This window comes from Aulonocara sp. 'chitande type north' Nkhata Bay, linkage group LG11, assembly GCF_057382095.1.
Source record: "Aulonocara sp. 'chitande type north' Nkhata Bay isolate Kocher_YH1m ecotype deep benthic linkage group LG11, A_spYH_male_GT1.1, whole genome shotgun sequence".
NCBI classification, from domain to species: domain Eukaryota; kingdom Metazoa; phylum Chordata; class Actinopteri; order Cichliformes; family Cichlidae; genus Aulonocara; species Aulonocara sp. 'chitande type north' Nkhata Bay.
The window spans coordinates 2,120,690-2,137,483 of NC_141354.1; the positions used below are offsets into that span (position 1 = coordinate 2,120,690).

General features: G+C 40.3%; 1 protein-coding gene across 5 annotated transcripts in view; it reads left to right on the forward strand.

The window, feature by feature from the left end:
* tsnare1 (T-SNARE Domain Containing 1) overlaps positions 1-16,794 on the forward strand; it is a 276,008-nt gene that overhangs the window by 222,343 nt on the left and 36,871 nt on the right. For 2 of the 5 annotated variants that reach the window (XM_086310182.1, XM_086310183.1), the window contains exon 11: positions 10,009-10,118. The exons of 1 other annotated variant lie outside the window; for it this stretch is intronic. In XM_086310182.1, coding sequence (XP_086166308.1) covers positions 10,009-10,104 — 96 coding nt within the window. In that variant the 3' untranslated portion in view covers positions 10,105-10,118. Of the gene's footprint in view, positions 1-10,008; positions 10,119-10,311; positions 16,175-16,794 lie in introns of those variants that run through there. 2 more of the 5 variants (XM_086310185.1, XM_086310184.1) reach the window with 2 other exon arrangements.

A 16,794-nucleotide genomic window follows, 5' to 3' on the forward strand; every position in this document is an offset into this window, starting at 1 on the left:
AATCAAGTGGCTTTATTGTCCACCATATACAGTGGTACAGTACACAGTGAACCGAGACAGCGTTCCTCCAAGACCATGGTACTACATATAACAAAAAATCAACACATACGGTGCAAGTGTGCAAAAATTGCAAAAAACAGTGCAACACCAGACAGAACAGAACAATACTGACACAAGACAGTGCAATAGAAAAGTGCGACAATGACAGTGGAGACTGAGCATTGTGCAAAAAGTACTTGAGGTATGGAATGTATAATGGTGTGTGAGTGTGTGTCAGTCCAGTTGCTGAGTGTTCAGGAGTCTGACGGCTTAGGGGAAGAAAGAGTGTGTGTGAGGGGTGTGTGGGGTCCTCTGCAATGCTGGTGGCTTTGTGGCTGCGATAAGTGTCTGTAATGGAGGGAAAAGAGGCTCCAATGATCTTCTCAGCTGTTCTTATTATCTGCTGTAGGGTCTTGCAGTCCAACATGCTGCATTTTTTATACCAGACAGTGATGCTGCTCAGGATGCTCTTAATAGTCCCTCTGTGGAAGGTCGTGAGAATGGGTCGTGAAGGTGATCTTTTCTCAGCTTTTGTAGGAAGTACAGATGCTGTTGGGCTTTCTTAGATATGGGGCTAGTTTTGAGGGACCAGGAGAGGTTCTTCGCCAGGTGAACACAAAGGAATTCGGGGCCCTTGATGACCTCCACATTGATGCTCTCCTGAAGTCGACAATCATCTCTTTTGTTTTGTTCAGAGACAGGTTCTTGACTCTACACCAGTCCGTTAGCTGTTGCACCTCCTTTCTGTATGCTGACTTGTCGTTCTTGCTAATGAGACCCACCACAGTCGTGTCATCAGCAAACTTGATGATGTGGTTCAAACTGTGTATTGCTGCACAGTTGTGAGTGAGCAGAGTGAACAGCAGTGGGCTGAGCACAGTGCTCAGTGTATAGTGTTGGAGATATAGTTACCAAGCTGGACTGACTGAGGTCTGTCCGTCATAAAGTCCAGGATCCAGGTGCAGAGGAAGGTTTTCAAGCCCAGCTGGCTCAGTTTTCAATTAAGGTGCTGAGGAATTATTGTGATGAATGCTGAACTGAAATCTATGAACAGCATTTGTATATACATGTCCTTGGCGTCCAGGTGGATGAGAGCCAGATGTAGAGTGGTGGCGATGGCATCATCTGTTGACCGGTTGGGGAGATAGACAAACTGTAGTGGGTCCAGTGCGGGTGCCAGCAGGGTCTTAATGTGCCTCATGATGAGTGGATTCTCTGGCCGTACGAGCACTTTTCTGCTCTGATGGCTCGAGATGGTTTGATCCTCGATGTTCTCAGGGCCGCCTTGTCACCTGCTCCGAAGGCAGAGTCTCAAGTCTTTATAAGTTCATGCACCTCTGCAGTCATCCGCAGTTTCTGGTTGGAGCGTGTTATGATAATCTTGGAGACAGTGACATCATTGATGCACTTGCTGATGTAGCTGGTCACAGATGATGTGTACTCCTCTAAGTTGGTACAGTCGCCATTTGTTGCAGCCTCCCTGAACATGTCCCAGTCAGTGTGCTCAATACAGTCAGAGATGGCTCCTGCACACCAGGTTCTCACCTGTCTCGGAACTGGTTTGCAGCGTCCGACGAGTGGCCTGTATGCCAGAATTAGCGTAACAGACATGTGATCTGAATATCTGAGGTGGGGGCGGGGCTTCGCTCAATACACTCTGGGAGTGTTTGTGTATACAAGATCCAGCACATTTCCCCCTGGTCGCAAAGTCCACATGTTGATGTAATTTCAGGAGCACTGACTTGACGAGAATAAACAGTCCATCGGGGTGTGAGTTCTGCAGCTCGCAGAGCGCCTCTTTAGCACTAGCCCTGGGTGGAAAGTACACTCCTGTAATGAGCACAGTAGTGAATTCCTGAGGTAATAAAAAGTTACAAACCAATACAAACCAGCGATAAGCAGTAATTAGAAACTAGCACAGAGTTCTTGGACCATTCCATGTTGCTGTAGACACACAAGCCACCACCGCAAGTCTTACTGCACAGAGCTGCAGTTCTGTCATCACAAAAATGAGGTGAGCCTGTGTAGCTGAATGACAGCGTCTGGAACTCTGTCACTGACCCGTGTTTTTGTGAAAACAAAGATGCAGCAGCCCCTAAATTCACGCTGTGTGGTCCACTGGAATCGGATGCAGTCCAGCTTATTGCCCAGGGAGCAAACGTTTGAGAGCAGGATTGATGGGCGGGGCAGCTGGCTTGGATTTGCTCTTAGCCTTACACGGACCCCATCATGTTAGCCGTGCTTCCGCTTCCTCGCACACTGCTTTCAGCTACCCATTCCTCTGCCACCGGCATCAGGCGACGCCAAGGTCTGGAGGCCTGGTTCCGTAGCAACCCGAGGAAGCCCAGTGCCTCCAGAATTTCCTGATGATGAAGCTCAGTTTTTGTATAATGCTTGTAATTTCGGAATCTTTGACATTGGTTGACACAAACACCACTTGTTCTGGTGTCCATGTGGCTCAGAAGTCACGATAAAAGGTGATAATAAAAACCAAAAAACAGCACCATTTAATCTGCTGAGGCTGCTACGGGCTATTTGGGACAGCTCTAATCTCGAAGCAAGATTTAAGCAGAGTCTGAATTTTGTTCCTAGAGGAGCGCTGTCACGGTTGTTAAAGAGTAGACTCAGGCGCGGAGCTCAGAAATAAAGACAGTGCGTTTATTTAGAGTGCAGCAACATGACAACAGTTCAAATGTGCAACAATGGTGATAGTGCGTCCTTCCTTCCGTGTAAGCCCATGCATGGTAGTGAGTGCCCGTCTCTCCTCCAAGTGCTTCCTTTGTGTCCGTGAATCCTCCGTCAATCCCTGGGTGAACACACACACGACAGCAAAATGAGTACGTAGCTCAGACAATACTTCAATCACGCTAGCGGCTCGAAAACACTACCAGGCTTAGTGCAATACTCCAGTGCTGTCTGTCGCTCAGCCACACCATTAAGTAGCCCTGCCGAAGGTGGTAGTAGATTGGCAGCAGCCGGTGGATTGATTGCAGGTGCGGCAGCTCCTGGGCGACAGCACTTCCGGGTCGGAGGTAGCCTGTTGCTAGGTTACCTCCTAACACATGACAGCGGAGCCGGAGGGGAAGACAGGGCGATAGGAGAGACACATACACACGCACACAGATATACACACTGGCAGGTCCACCGGTCAGGGCGCCGTCAGATCCTGGCAAGCGCAAATAGCGATCAAGGTTCTATAAAAAAAAGAAAGATTAAAAAATTACTGATAAACATTAGCACCTGTGAAATGTTTTAAAAACAACCAATAAAATAATCAAATTGCTAGTGGTCTGATAGAGAGTTAGAACCAAGCAGTAGAATTTTAAACTAACTGAAATCTCTCCTTTACGCTAAGTAAAGTTCTTTACAGTAATTAAGTCTGAACATGATGATGAATGAGTGAATGGTCATTTTTAAATCTGTGAATGAAAGAAAGGGTATTATATCAGAGCTCATCCTAAGCTGAAGGAGACAAAATTACACCACAGTCTGAACAGTAAAGGGGAGACGTAAATTAGAAAGTTTTCCAAGATTTGGAACCTCTTGTAAATAGACGGTGGGAAATAAAACAAACAAAATAGTAAATTTTATAGAGTTAGCTGTCAATAAATGTCCATACCTATGTAATCTTGAGAAGGCTGTAAAATGGTGTCCAGTAACAGTTAGTAATTCAGTGACTCTCACGTCTGTCCGATGACAGCGATACCAAACTGGTCTGACACTATCTGTCCCACTATGAGGTGAGTTGTTGAGGATATCCTGAACTTTTCTTTCAGTAAGCACGGCTGTTTTTGCCACTGTGTGCTTTCTTTAAAGTTGAGCTAACATTACTGGACATTGAGTATTAGCTTGTAATGAGCACAGCATTAACATTATCTGGGATAATGTTAGCGTTTAACCAGATAGTGTTGTTATTTAGCCAGCTTGCTCTCAACTGTCTAGAAGGTGACGGGAGGGTCGCATGTCCAATTCTTGACAATGAGTAATTGCAATTAATCATGTTTTTGTGCGTTAGAGCCCTGACTTCAGTTTAGGAGATGAGGCTTGATGTGAAGAAGAAGAGAATGACATTTTACCCAGATACCGGTCACGTTGTCTCTTTGGTGAAGGGAACTCCTTCTCACATGATTTTGCGTCTGTGGCATTCCAACACCTAGAAGCTCTCCGTCCTCTGCCTTTGGCATACTATGTATGTGGCAAGTCTCTAGCTGAATACATATAAAACGTGATTAGGTAGGACAGCAATGTCCATTACAGGCACTGTGTTCAAGATTCCGGGTCCAACATGACGGCTTCCACAAACTAGCACTTGGTCTTATGTATTTTGATTTTTCAAAGATATAATTACAAATTAATTAATGTGTATTGATGAGTAAAAGATTCTTTTTTTCAATTAAATAACAATAAACAACTCACTGTACCTTTAACACAGAAGTAGGAAGCATGTTTGTTGTAGCATTCAAAAATGTGCACATTTCTGAATGCTACACCAAGTCACGCACACTTACACGTGGCCTGTAAAATATATAAATTTAGAAAAGTCAAACACTCAACATGAGCAACATAATGACTCACCTACAAGAGTTAGAGCAGGTTATGTGGTTGTTCTTTATTCTCTGCTACAGGCTAAATTCCATGTAGTTCCACTTTACCTGTTGTTGTAGCTTTTATGTTGTAGGATGTGTCATTATGCAGTCCCTCTCTCTCCCTTGGCAGATCTAACCTGACATGTTTTTCTCTGGTTTTCGTTTGGAAAAAATAATCTTCTGTTAAATCAGTCTGGGGTTTGTTTTTTTTTTTGCTGTTTTGAATTTTTCCTGATTGGCTCTAGGGCACTGAGAGTGTACATGTATTAGTTTTGGCCTTAGTCCTGTGTTGAATTTTTATTATTCTTGTGTACTTTTATGTAAGGCCTGCACTGAACGAACAGCCTAACAACATAAAAAAAGCACCAATTTATTTCTTTTGAAGAAATAAATAGAGGGTTAGACATTTACTTAAGGCATTACATTTTGTTTCAGTGAATATAAACAACTAATTACATTTATTTTATATGTCTTTTGCTCCTGTGAGAACACTGATTCTTTGTTTGCACATTTTTATTTATAATAATAACTTAGACACACATAACCATAACCAGCAAAAAGTGGACAGTTTTTATCTTGAGAGAGGTCCATGTGACTATGAATATAACAGTTGGGCCTCGTGTTCCTCCTGCAAAGAACAAGTTTGTGGATCGTGATTCCTGCATTTGTTTCAAAAATGAAACACTTATTTCAGATGGGATTGAAGTGCAGGCCTTCAGTGTGGCCTTCAGTTATATAATAATTGTATAATTTGAAATTCACTGCGGTGGTGTACTGAGTCAGAACAACAAAAATGGTTTCCTTGTTGGACAAATTAATTATTCTGGTGCACATTTGAAATGAACTCCAAGATCATTTCAAATGTGAGATGTCTGAACTTAAAAATGTGTTATGTTCATTATGATTTTTTTTCCTAATTGACTTCTATTGTAATATGAAGGACATCTTTTAGCATTAATTCTTTTCAAGTTTCTAGTTCAGAACTGTGTTTTTATGTTTAAATTTTAAAATGCATTTACTAAGTAGTTCCACCGTTAGCAAAAATGTTACCAAATGACTTTTTCACCATCAACAGCACGACTGAAGATACTGACTTTGCTGCTAAGTATGGATATCAGTTCTTGTAAAGCCATATTGAGTGTAAAAACAGATTCAATATGAACTCCCTTATATTAGACAGTAAAAGTGAATTTAAAAAAAAAAGGTGTGACTTACACACTATCTTTTTACTGAGGGTATGCACCACCCATAAGCCCTGAAGTCCTGGCACCAAGGACACTTTCTTTGGCAGATTAACTTACTTGTGATAAGAGCATCCCCCCTCTCTCCTCAATTGTCTCTGCCCCTGTGAGTCTCCCTGTCCTGCCTCTCTGCTTGCTTTGCAATCTGGAAAATTCTGGTTTTAAAAATACTGCAAGGCTTCCTTTGTTATACTAAGCCCGTTTTTGTTCCCCCTCTACCTTATTTATGTTGTTGTTCTCCTCAAATAACAGCAGGACTGGTCTACGCGAGCTGGAGGAAAAAAGGAAAGGAGTGTATGGAAGAGAGAGGCAGAGTATATAGTTTAGGGTGAGAGGAAGCTGCTGCACCGTCAGAGCGAGCAGGGAGAAGGAGAGGATGGCAGAGAAAGTTTACAAGGCGTAGTTTAGGAGGAAATGCGTGAGAGAAGCCGGGGAATCTGTGGTGGCCAGCTGCAAGAGGGGAGATAGCGGAGAAAGGCTTTTAATTCTCAATCCCCACAGAGCCTTTGAAAATTACCAATCTTCTTATCACAGACGCAGGGCTGCTTATGCAAATTGTTGTGGAGTGGAACGTTTAAACGGAAAATTACTCGACAGCATTTTTTCTCTTCCTCTTCCCTCTCCCTCTCTCTTCCACACAGAAAGCCTGTTTTGAGTCTCAGATAAGAAGATGAATTGCTCTCTCCGTGCTTTGAAGCGCGTCAGGATTTAAAGACTCCAGCCTCGGCTCTGGTCTAACGCCACTGCTCCCGCTGCCTTTGTAGCAGAAAACAGGCTGGAAAAAAATGGGAGAAAAAGCATTTCGAGACAACATAGATTCTCTGCTCCAACACATCGTCCCCGCCTGAGGAGACAAGAAGCAAACATATATATATATATATATATATATATATATATATATATATATACATATTCCCTAACCACTGCTCTTCCCTCCATTTTGCTGAATATTTTTGCTTAACACAAGCAATACTGCCTCAGCACCCCCCCCCCCCCCCCCCCCCACACACACACACACACACCCGCCAACCAGATATGGCAAATAGTTGTTGACACGGGCGTTTAAAGTTTATGTACTCTTTGGAATGAATCCTTGCTCTGTTTGAAATGTAAATTGTACCACAAGTAACAGAAAAAATAAATTGAAAACAGTATTAATGCACAATTAGTTAAAATGTTAGCTAAACACTTAAAAGGGATTCACTATAATATATGTCACGCCTTTTCTTGTGCAACTTTAAATATTTATTTCCACTCTACACAGACTGCTACAGTACTTTGCTATCTAATGACTACTAAATAAAAACATTTAATAAGACTTTTAAAAGAAGAAGAGTGCCCATATTTATTTTGAAGAATAACAGAAGAGAAAAAATGTTCCCTCTGAACCATCAGACTCTACAGTCAGTAAATAAAACAAACACAAACCAAAACAGACAGCATACTAACCGTACATTAAAACAAACGTATAATTTACAGAAAAATTCTAATCCTGACTAACTTTACAGGTACTATTTATACTTGTATGTACAACTGACATAATGGGTATTAATTTCATTGCCATTGCAGAGTTACTAGTTTCTGGTTTATATGAAAAAAAAGAACCATTGTTTTTAATAATATGACAGTCAATCAAATTCTGAATGTGTAACACAAAGTAAAAACTGTTAAACAACAGACAACATAATAAAATTTTAGAGATAGTAAAATTGAACATAGTGGGTCACGTCCCATTAAGGAGAAGCAATCAAGCTACACCTCGTTATACATCACCGGTAATTACAGAATCATGTAATTATATCATATTGCCTTAAACAGTGTTCAGCTTTAATGCTATGTATAAACCCTGACACTGGAAATATAATTATAAAATCTTGCAAATAAGTAAAAAAGAAAGAAAAGTGCATTCTTCAACAAGTCAAACATTCTCTGTTTTTAGCGTTGTGTGCTAAAAGCCTCTTATGACTGAAGCTATTAAGCACTGTAACATCTTTGTGCAAATCAAGTTCCTTTTTTTTAACAGGTGCTAATTTAATGATTACCTTTTTAGCTGCTTTGGAGTAAAGAGATAAACCTGCAGAAATCATTCTAGCATATTTTTTTCTTTGTGTTGTTCTCTTGATTTTAAAGTTAAGAAATGATATGAGTGGTAAACAAGATAATTAATAGATCAGCCTGAGACGCTGAATACGTTCAGGGGAAGAGCAATGCAACGGGACCATTTCTATTAATGCATTTTATCAGTATTTGTTTGTGTGACCCAGAATCATCTTCTTCCTCTGAAGCTGTGTTGATCTCATTTGGCTGAAATGCCACTTCCTTTGTTTCGCCATGTGTATTTTCAAAATGTCAGCTGTTGTTTTTATTCATTCATATTCTAAGTGCATCAGCTGTGTGCTATGGGGTTGCTTTAAATTAGCTGGGGACGGAAAAGCACGCGTTGTGGCTATGTAGTTATTAAAATTGAGCTTGGCCTTTACATCAGTCAGTGCACCACATGGACATTGGCGAACGCTGTTTGTGTGGAAAAATTATTAAAATCATGTAGATATGAATGTTGTCACTCTTATGAAATAACAAATGTTCGGTTGAATCAAAGCTGTCTTAGAAAAACAAAAGCTGGCACAATAACAAATATGAATATTTAATGAGAATAGCACAGTCTTCATGTACACTGTAATTTCTAATTAGTTAACCTTACTAAGAAAAATCATGCCCACTGCTACCCACAAGAAAGAAGTAAAATGGAATACAAAAAAATGTGTTGTACTAACAAAGTATTTTTATTGTAGTTTACACAAGTTTAACAAAAAAAATTTATTGAATACTTAATATTTTAAGACAGAGGTACTCCGTACTAATGTGGAACTTCCTGCAACTTATTAACTATTAGTTGTATTTATGAAAATCAAATGCTACTCATGTTATACAAATGCCTCAGAAATCCATAGAGATCAATAAAAACTGGCACATTCTCCTAAAACAGTCACATATACACAATACATATAATAAAAATAAAAATAAAAACACAGTTCAAAGTACAGGAGTATGCATATTTTCTTTTTCTCCATTCTAAAACATCTGACTAAAAATGTAATTTACAACAGTGGAGGCATCAGTCGAAGGCCAGTGTGACAGTGACATGTGACATTTCAAGATTTGGTCTGTCAACTTGGCATTGTTTATGTATAAAAAGTCACAATGATTAGTTTAATGTTTGTATGATTTGGTGATGAACTTCTACACAAACAGACTGTTCAGACATTTATTCAGTTACAGTCAAAAGCTTGTAATTCAAAAAGTTTGCAGATTTTTAGAAGTCTCTTCTGACTGACTCTACTGATCAAGATGTCAGTGGAGTCTTGATTTTAAAAAAGTAAAAAGAAAATAATTGGAGCGTGAGCTAGATCTTATGATTTCTTACTGTTTTGCCTGTTTAGTTATTATCTTTAGTTATCTTTAGTTAATATACTGAGTTCAGTAACTGACAAAAGTTTCATGGTTGGACACGAATGTCAACTGTGATTTCGTGCTTTCTTGTTTAACTTTGCAAAGACAATGGAAATGCCACTACAGCTAACAGTACAGTTATTGAGTGGAGATGGGAGAAACCACAGGTTTGTTATTGTCAACACCAGTGGACTACAATGTGTCACTTGATAAAATACTGTAAATTTCCAGAGTCATTGTATTTTATAGTGTTTACATTCTCAGATGTTCTACGTGGTCAGTTCGGAGCCTATCCCAGCTGTCTTAGGGCGACAGGCAGGGTACACCCTGGCAGACTTGGTCGCCAGTCTGTTGCAGGGCTAACACGTAGGAACAGACAACCCTTTGCAATTTAGCAACTTAGAATGACCAATTAACCAAACCCCACTAATTGCATTTTACGGAGTACCCATAGAGAACCAAAGCAAACACAGGAGAACATGCAAACTCCACACATAAAGACTTGATGGTGGACTTGAACTCAGGAACTTCTTGCTGTGAGGCAACAGTGCTAACCGCCACCATACTTTACTGCCAAAACATGTCTCAACATATTTATCCAGCAAAAGATAATCTAACTAAATAACTTTTTTTTTATTATAAATGTAACAGTAACATAACTCCGCCCACTAAATTACCCTTTCTCCCCACAGAGACAGCTGAGGAAGAGGAAGTGTTACCTCCTATTGGTTGGTGCCATCATCCTCACCATCCTCATCATTATCATAGCTGTTTCAGCAAGAAAATGAGGTTGACCACTGTGGTAAGAGCCATCATCCACAACATTACACTGCAGTCAGGTACATGGCATTGCCAGATGTCAGAAATCACAAAAACAGTCGCCTCAAGGCATTTTATATTGTAAGGTAGACCCTACAATAATACATACAGATCACATGATCCCCTTTGAGCAAGCACTTTGGTGACAGTGGGAAGGAAAAACTCCCTTTTAACAGGAAGATCTCCGGCAGGACCAGGCTCAGGGAGGGGCGTCCATGTGCTGCGACTGTTTGAGGCGACAGAGGGAAGACAGGATAAAAGACCTGCTGTAGAAGAGAGCCAGAGATTAATAACAATTAATGACTCAATGCAGAGAAGTCTACGCATGGGACAGTGTGAAACGTAATTTCAATTCCTTTGTATGGCAAGTACATTTGAAGAAATTGACAAATAAAAAGTATTCTATTCTATTCTAGAGGTCTTTTAACACATAGTGAGTGAGAAAGGTGACTGAAGAAGACACACTCACTGCATCATGGGAATCCCCCAGCAGCGTAAACCTATTGCAGCAAAACTAAGGGAGGATTCAGGGTCACCTGATCTAGCCCTAACGATATCGAACTCCATAATTAACCTTGGGAGAAGAGGACTCTCCATTTGCATGTACAAATTGGAGTCTATTAGATAGATATGATACAAACCACTGCAGTGCAGTACCTGTAATACCTACAGCATGTTCTAATCGCTCTAATAGGATATTATGGTCGACAGTATTGAAGAGTACAGAGATGAGTCCACTGTCAGAGGCCATAAGAAGATCATTTGTAACCTTCACTAAAGCTGTTTCTGTGCTGTGATGAGCTCTGAAACCTGACTGAAACTCTTCAATAAGCCATTCCTCTGCAGATGATCTGTTAGCTGTTTGACAACTACTCTTTCAAGGATGTTTGATATGAAAGGAAGGTTGGAGATAGTAAGATGTTCTGGCTTTGCGGAGGGCTTTCTTATAAAGCAGCAAACTATTTCTCCAGGCTAAATGATGATCCTTTAAATTTGTGACACGCCATTTCCTCTCCAGATTACGAGTTATCTGCTTTAGGCTACGTGTTTGAGAATTATACCACGGAGTCAGGTACTTCTGATTTGAGACCTTAGTTTTCACCGGAGCTACAGTATCCAGAGTCGTACGTAGTGAGGAGGTAAAATTATTAACAAGATAATCGACCTCTGTTGGAGTAGCGTTCAGGTAGCTGCTCTGCTCTGTGTTGGTACAGGGCATTGAAGATGCTAATTATATTTTTAAACTTAGTTATAGCAGATGTCTTTCAGAAAGACATCTACTGTGATGAAGTCTACTCCCCACTGCTATGTAATCAATTATTGTAAATTTAAATGTAATTAGGAAATGATCAGACAGGAGAGGGTTTTCAGGAAACACCCTTAAATGTTCTGTTTCTATGCCATATGTTAAAACAAGATCTAGAGTGTGATTGAAGTGCTGGGTGGGTATTTTCAATAATGGCTTCTATTGTAGTTAGGCGATGTATAGAACTGATATCTTTCTTTTTTTGAAGTGATAGATTCCTTTCACTTGTGATATCTGCACTTATGTGTGGGTGGTGACCTTTTCCCAATGTGTGCTTAACATTAAAGCTGCATTATGAACAACAAGCACTAGTCATTGGTTTGACGCATTAAGTTTAAAATAAGCTGTTTGCTGATTAAATGTCAAGGGATAATATGATTTATCCGTGAATACTGGCCAGGGTAAACTAAGTCATTCCAGTTTGTGTAAATTGATGTGAATGTTACGTCCCTCTGCAGCTTTTAATCGTCTCAGTGTTTTCAGCTGGTGCTAATTGGCCACACCTAGTCAGGTGTGGATAAAAGCATACCTGAGGCAAGCTTTCCGGCAGTGCACTAGTCTTTGCCTTGGTGGCACCAGCCATTTTAGCCAACCTGGTTTTCCATTTTAGGATGAAACCTCTTCTCACCCACACTCTGTTATTCATCTCCTTTTTTTTTATGTTGCGGCTTTTGAGCCGGGTCGTAACAGTGAATAGAGCTCAAACTTCAAACTGTGCCTTTGTGTGGTGTACTGTGGTGTATCATTTAGATTTAAATAAAATGGTTCATGGAAAAAAAAATTTCAATTTAAAACAAAATGTCATTTAATCATTTGAAATGATCATTATTAGAACATTAACTTTGTAAAGTTCGTGGAAAAAAGTTATAATAAAAATAAATAAAAGATAAAATCATTCTCATAAATTGTGTCAAATGATTTCTGTTATGTTCTCCAGAAAGCCCAGTGGACGTGGGGATGTAACAGAAAAAATGTCTGGGTTGAAAATGGATACAAGGTGGCAAAACTGGGAATAAAATAATGGTTAATAATTAATCTAAAACAGAAAAGTAAAGATAACAAAACCTACATGTAGGACACAAAAACCATAAGCCAAAAGGTTAGGCAAAGCACACTCCTGTCCTCAGGTGTAATTTGCCACAAGCACACACAGAGCTCACAGAGCAAAGGTACACTGAACCTCTCCTCTCCCTGACCTCAGAAACTCTTAGCCCTAATTACAGAGTGATATCAGCTGCAAAGACAGAAAGTCATACCCACAGGCGCAAAATCACAGTAGGTACAGCCTAATTAAACAACTGTGAATGAATAAATAATGTCTTTAATATATAGGAGATAAACAGCATCTGTTTAAATACATGTTGAATAGCCACGATGTACACAGATGTTATGGTTGGGTTAGGGACAGAAAAACTATGTAAAGAATTCTGAATATGAATAATAACTATGACAATATTCATTTAATACCAATGCCTTGGCTATGCCCTCAAAAATAAATGTATCTACTTAATAACGGTCAAACAGGGAAACACCAAGTCAGCTGCAGTTTAAATGTTGACTTTAACTAATTTCATTACCTATACGTTTTCCATTGATTGTCTTCCAAAAGAATAACACAAAATTTTATATTTAACGGAGTCTGGTGAAATTAAATGTACTTGATTTGAATGCATTCAGCATGGTTTCCTTAAATAAACCTTTCATTTATATATTTCAGATGCATTTACTCAAATATTGCTTCTTAGGAGTGAAGAATCATTTGTTCCACTGATGTTAGTGGATTTAAGAGGAAGTGTAATCTGTTTTCTTTCCATTCTCCTTATGGCAAAATATGTTTGGGGTTTTTTCTTTCTTTTTTCATTTTCTATTTGTTGGCTTTTTTTGGCCCTGCGACAGACTGGCGGCCTGTCCAGGGTGTACCCCGCCTCTTGCCCTATGACAGCTGGGATAGGCTCCAGCACCCCCCCGCGACCCTGAAAAAGATAAGCGGTAGCGAATGGATGGATGGATGGATGGCTTTTTTTGTGAATATTTGCTTTTACACTTTTTGGTTTTTCAGAGAGATGTTGGAATAAAAAATATTTTTTAGGAGTCATATCAGGAGAAAAATCTGGGATTTCTTTTTACAGCCAGCACTTACTTATGGATGAAATAAAGGAATAACCTAAAATAAAAGCACCACTGCTTCATTTTGCCAGTGAGCTGCATGTAGGGGTTACTCTCCAATATTAGTATATTACATTACATTACCCTCCAATGATAGCTGACAGTTTCAAACTTTACACCTCCCATTCGTCCTTCCTCCAAAGCATGGACCTCCTGATCGTGGTTTCCTATATTGATATGTTTATGAGGACATGACAATTTCTGATGATTGAATGAGGGTTGGCTAGTCTTACTGTTTTGTGTGTCTTAAGAACTGAAAACACACACACACACACACACACACACACACACACACACACACACACACACACACACACACACACACACACACACACAACGAAAAAAAACCCCAGACTTACCAGGATTAGTCAATAAGGGATGAATCAGTTCATCCTGGATCTTTTAATCAATGTACAGAAAATGGGAAAATGGGACAGTGATTTTAATAAGCCAAAACATCCGGGCTGCTTTACCAAGATAAATGCTGAAAACAAGGCTTTCTTATAAGTAATATGTGCTATCTGACCCGACTAATGAGTAACTGCTGTTAAATTTACTTTCTCTCAGTTATTTGCATGTGAAAATTACAAAGTAGGAACCTGAACACACCACACCTTTGTGTAGGAGCTGGAGGCGCAGTTGTGGTGTGTCACAGTTTCTGTGCCTCCACCCAAAATGCAGAGTGACCACTTGCCCATGGCATTCTCTAACCATGCTGATACCTGCAGAAACCCAATGTACACTAAGAGGCAGAACAGGCAAGTGAGTCAGTTTTCCCCCTGAAGTGTCCTTCTGCCTCATTGCCAGCAGAAACTGGTTTGAGATATAGGAGGAGATATATGGGGGTAAGTTTTTAAAATGGACTGGCTTCTTCACCAAGGACATATGTATATAGATTTTGGAGTTCGCTGGTATCATGTTCCTGGTTAATAAAAGTAATTAAAGTAATACTTTCATGATTTTTGTTATTTCAGATTCAAGTTTACTTTCTATTTTATAAAAATGTTCAGGTCATAAAACTACTTACACAAATCTGAGATTTATAAATAACTGTTAAGTCGAGTTTTATTGTCAACCCAACAAAATACACTCAAGTATACAGTGGGACGAAATATTGTCCTCCTGGATCAAAGGTGCAAACTTGTAAAAATAAAAATGAAAAAAATGAAATATGCATGTACATGTATACAACTTTACAGAAATATGATAAACTAAGAAAAAACACAACAATATTGTACTTGAATAGAAATAGAATAAGAATTGAAAAGAATGAGAATAAATCAATTTAGGACAATTTTATGCCCCCGACTTGGTGGGAACAGTTTGGGGATGGCTCCTTCCTCTAGGAAGGTGGCTGAGGGCTAGTGATTGTCAGAATAAAACAACAAAGATCCATGAGTAACTCAGGAAGATCGCCACAACTGATCAGTTGCTTACCTCAGTATGGCCTGGAAGTCCTGAGGTCAAAATGGAACCCGCCCCCAAGGGTGGTTGAAAATGGTTAGCTAAGACCCTGTGCGAACAGATTCAGACAGACCCGAACATGAAGGATTAATCGCCTGCACGTGCAAGTGGGGAATATATATGTTATGTTTAATGGTGGCTCATCAAGTTATGCTCATCACTTGCTTATTTAAAATAATAAAAATGTAACAACTGTTCTCTAGAAACTATTTGACTCAAAAAAGAGATTCTTGTCAGGATTATCATATTAAATGCAAAGTCTGCCAGCAAACAAGAAGTCAGCTGGCTCATGAGTCAGCTCTCCAAAATAGGACTCTAAATAAACACTACATAGCAGATCCAACATGAATACATAGTTTTAAAGACTCCAGGATGGCATGCTTTTTCAGCCAAACACAGTGTTTTGCAGAAACTTGCTTGAGCGCAGTTTGCCTCCCTGCAGATATCCTAAGAAGACTTACTTTTCATTTTTTGTGAACACTTTTACTACAGATTGCATTTTTGAAATCTTAAAAAAAGAAATTAGATCTGTTTGACCTCGTTCTGTCCACAATCATCGTTTTTGTACATGAGTCTCACATGGTTTATAATTAAATGAAAAGACAAAGGTATAAAAGAAAGTTACGATTAAGAACACTATCATATGCCACAGAGACCAGCAAGTTTATACCAGACAGACTTTGTTAAAGATTTCTCCCAATATGTGTTGATTCCTTTGGCTGGATGATAAAGAATCATCAACATTGTGCTTCAGGTAGGGAGACTGACCCCAGTGTAAGTTCATCCAGCAGTTTGAGGAGATCAGCTAATTCCATTTGGTGGTGCATGTCACGGCCCAGCGGCACGAGGGAACAGGGATGGACACAGGTGCAGAAACCGGAAGCGAGGTGACAGAGAACAAATGATTTATTTCCGCCCACAGGTAAACAAAGGTAAAAAACAAAGCGACGCCACCACACTAGTGGCGCGTAGGATTCGTCGGTGAATAATGAGGGCGACCTAGACACCTCTAGGAGACGGCTGAACAGCGGGGGCAGCGGGGAGGTAGAAACAGGACTAGGTAGGGACCGGGGGCATTGGTTTCAGATGGAGGGGACAGGTGGAGCGGAAGGCCCTGAAGCGGTCGAGGCGTGGGGAGTCAGGCAGGTGAGCGGTGGGCCGGCAGGCCACGTTGTGTAAGCAGCAGGTGGCCCAGGTCCAGGAAGGACGGGAGCGAGGGGAACGAGATCTCCACTCCGGGTGCTATCTATGGGGATAGCAGATACTCAGGCGATGAATGGTTGAGAGTGCAGGTCTGATATACCGCTGGCACGATTGCTCACAGGTGGTCAGCCAGGGAGGAGCAACCGGACTCCGCCTAAAGGAGGAGGAGCCGCTGTCTGAGACCTGCAGGTGCCCAACCAGACCATGACAGTGCAGCTGATACCATTCTCCTGTACGCTGCATCTGCCTGCTTACAGAGACTCTCTGCAAGCCACTTTGTAACACACTTCAACCACAGCTTCTCTATTTCATACTATTGATGCTATTTCTGATGTAATCAATGCCTTATCTGTTGTCACTTCTGCTGTCACTGTACCTGCTCTGTTCTGTCTCCTAGAACAGAGCCATGCCACCACCAAATATAATTTAATACAGATGGGGAAACAATCTTTTGATGTTATTTGCCAAGTTTGGCTGGCAGAAAACAACATTTAGCTATTAGGCCAACCTTTAATATATC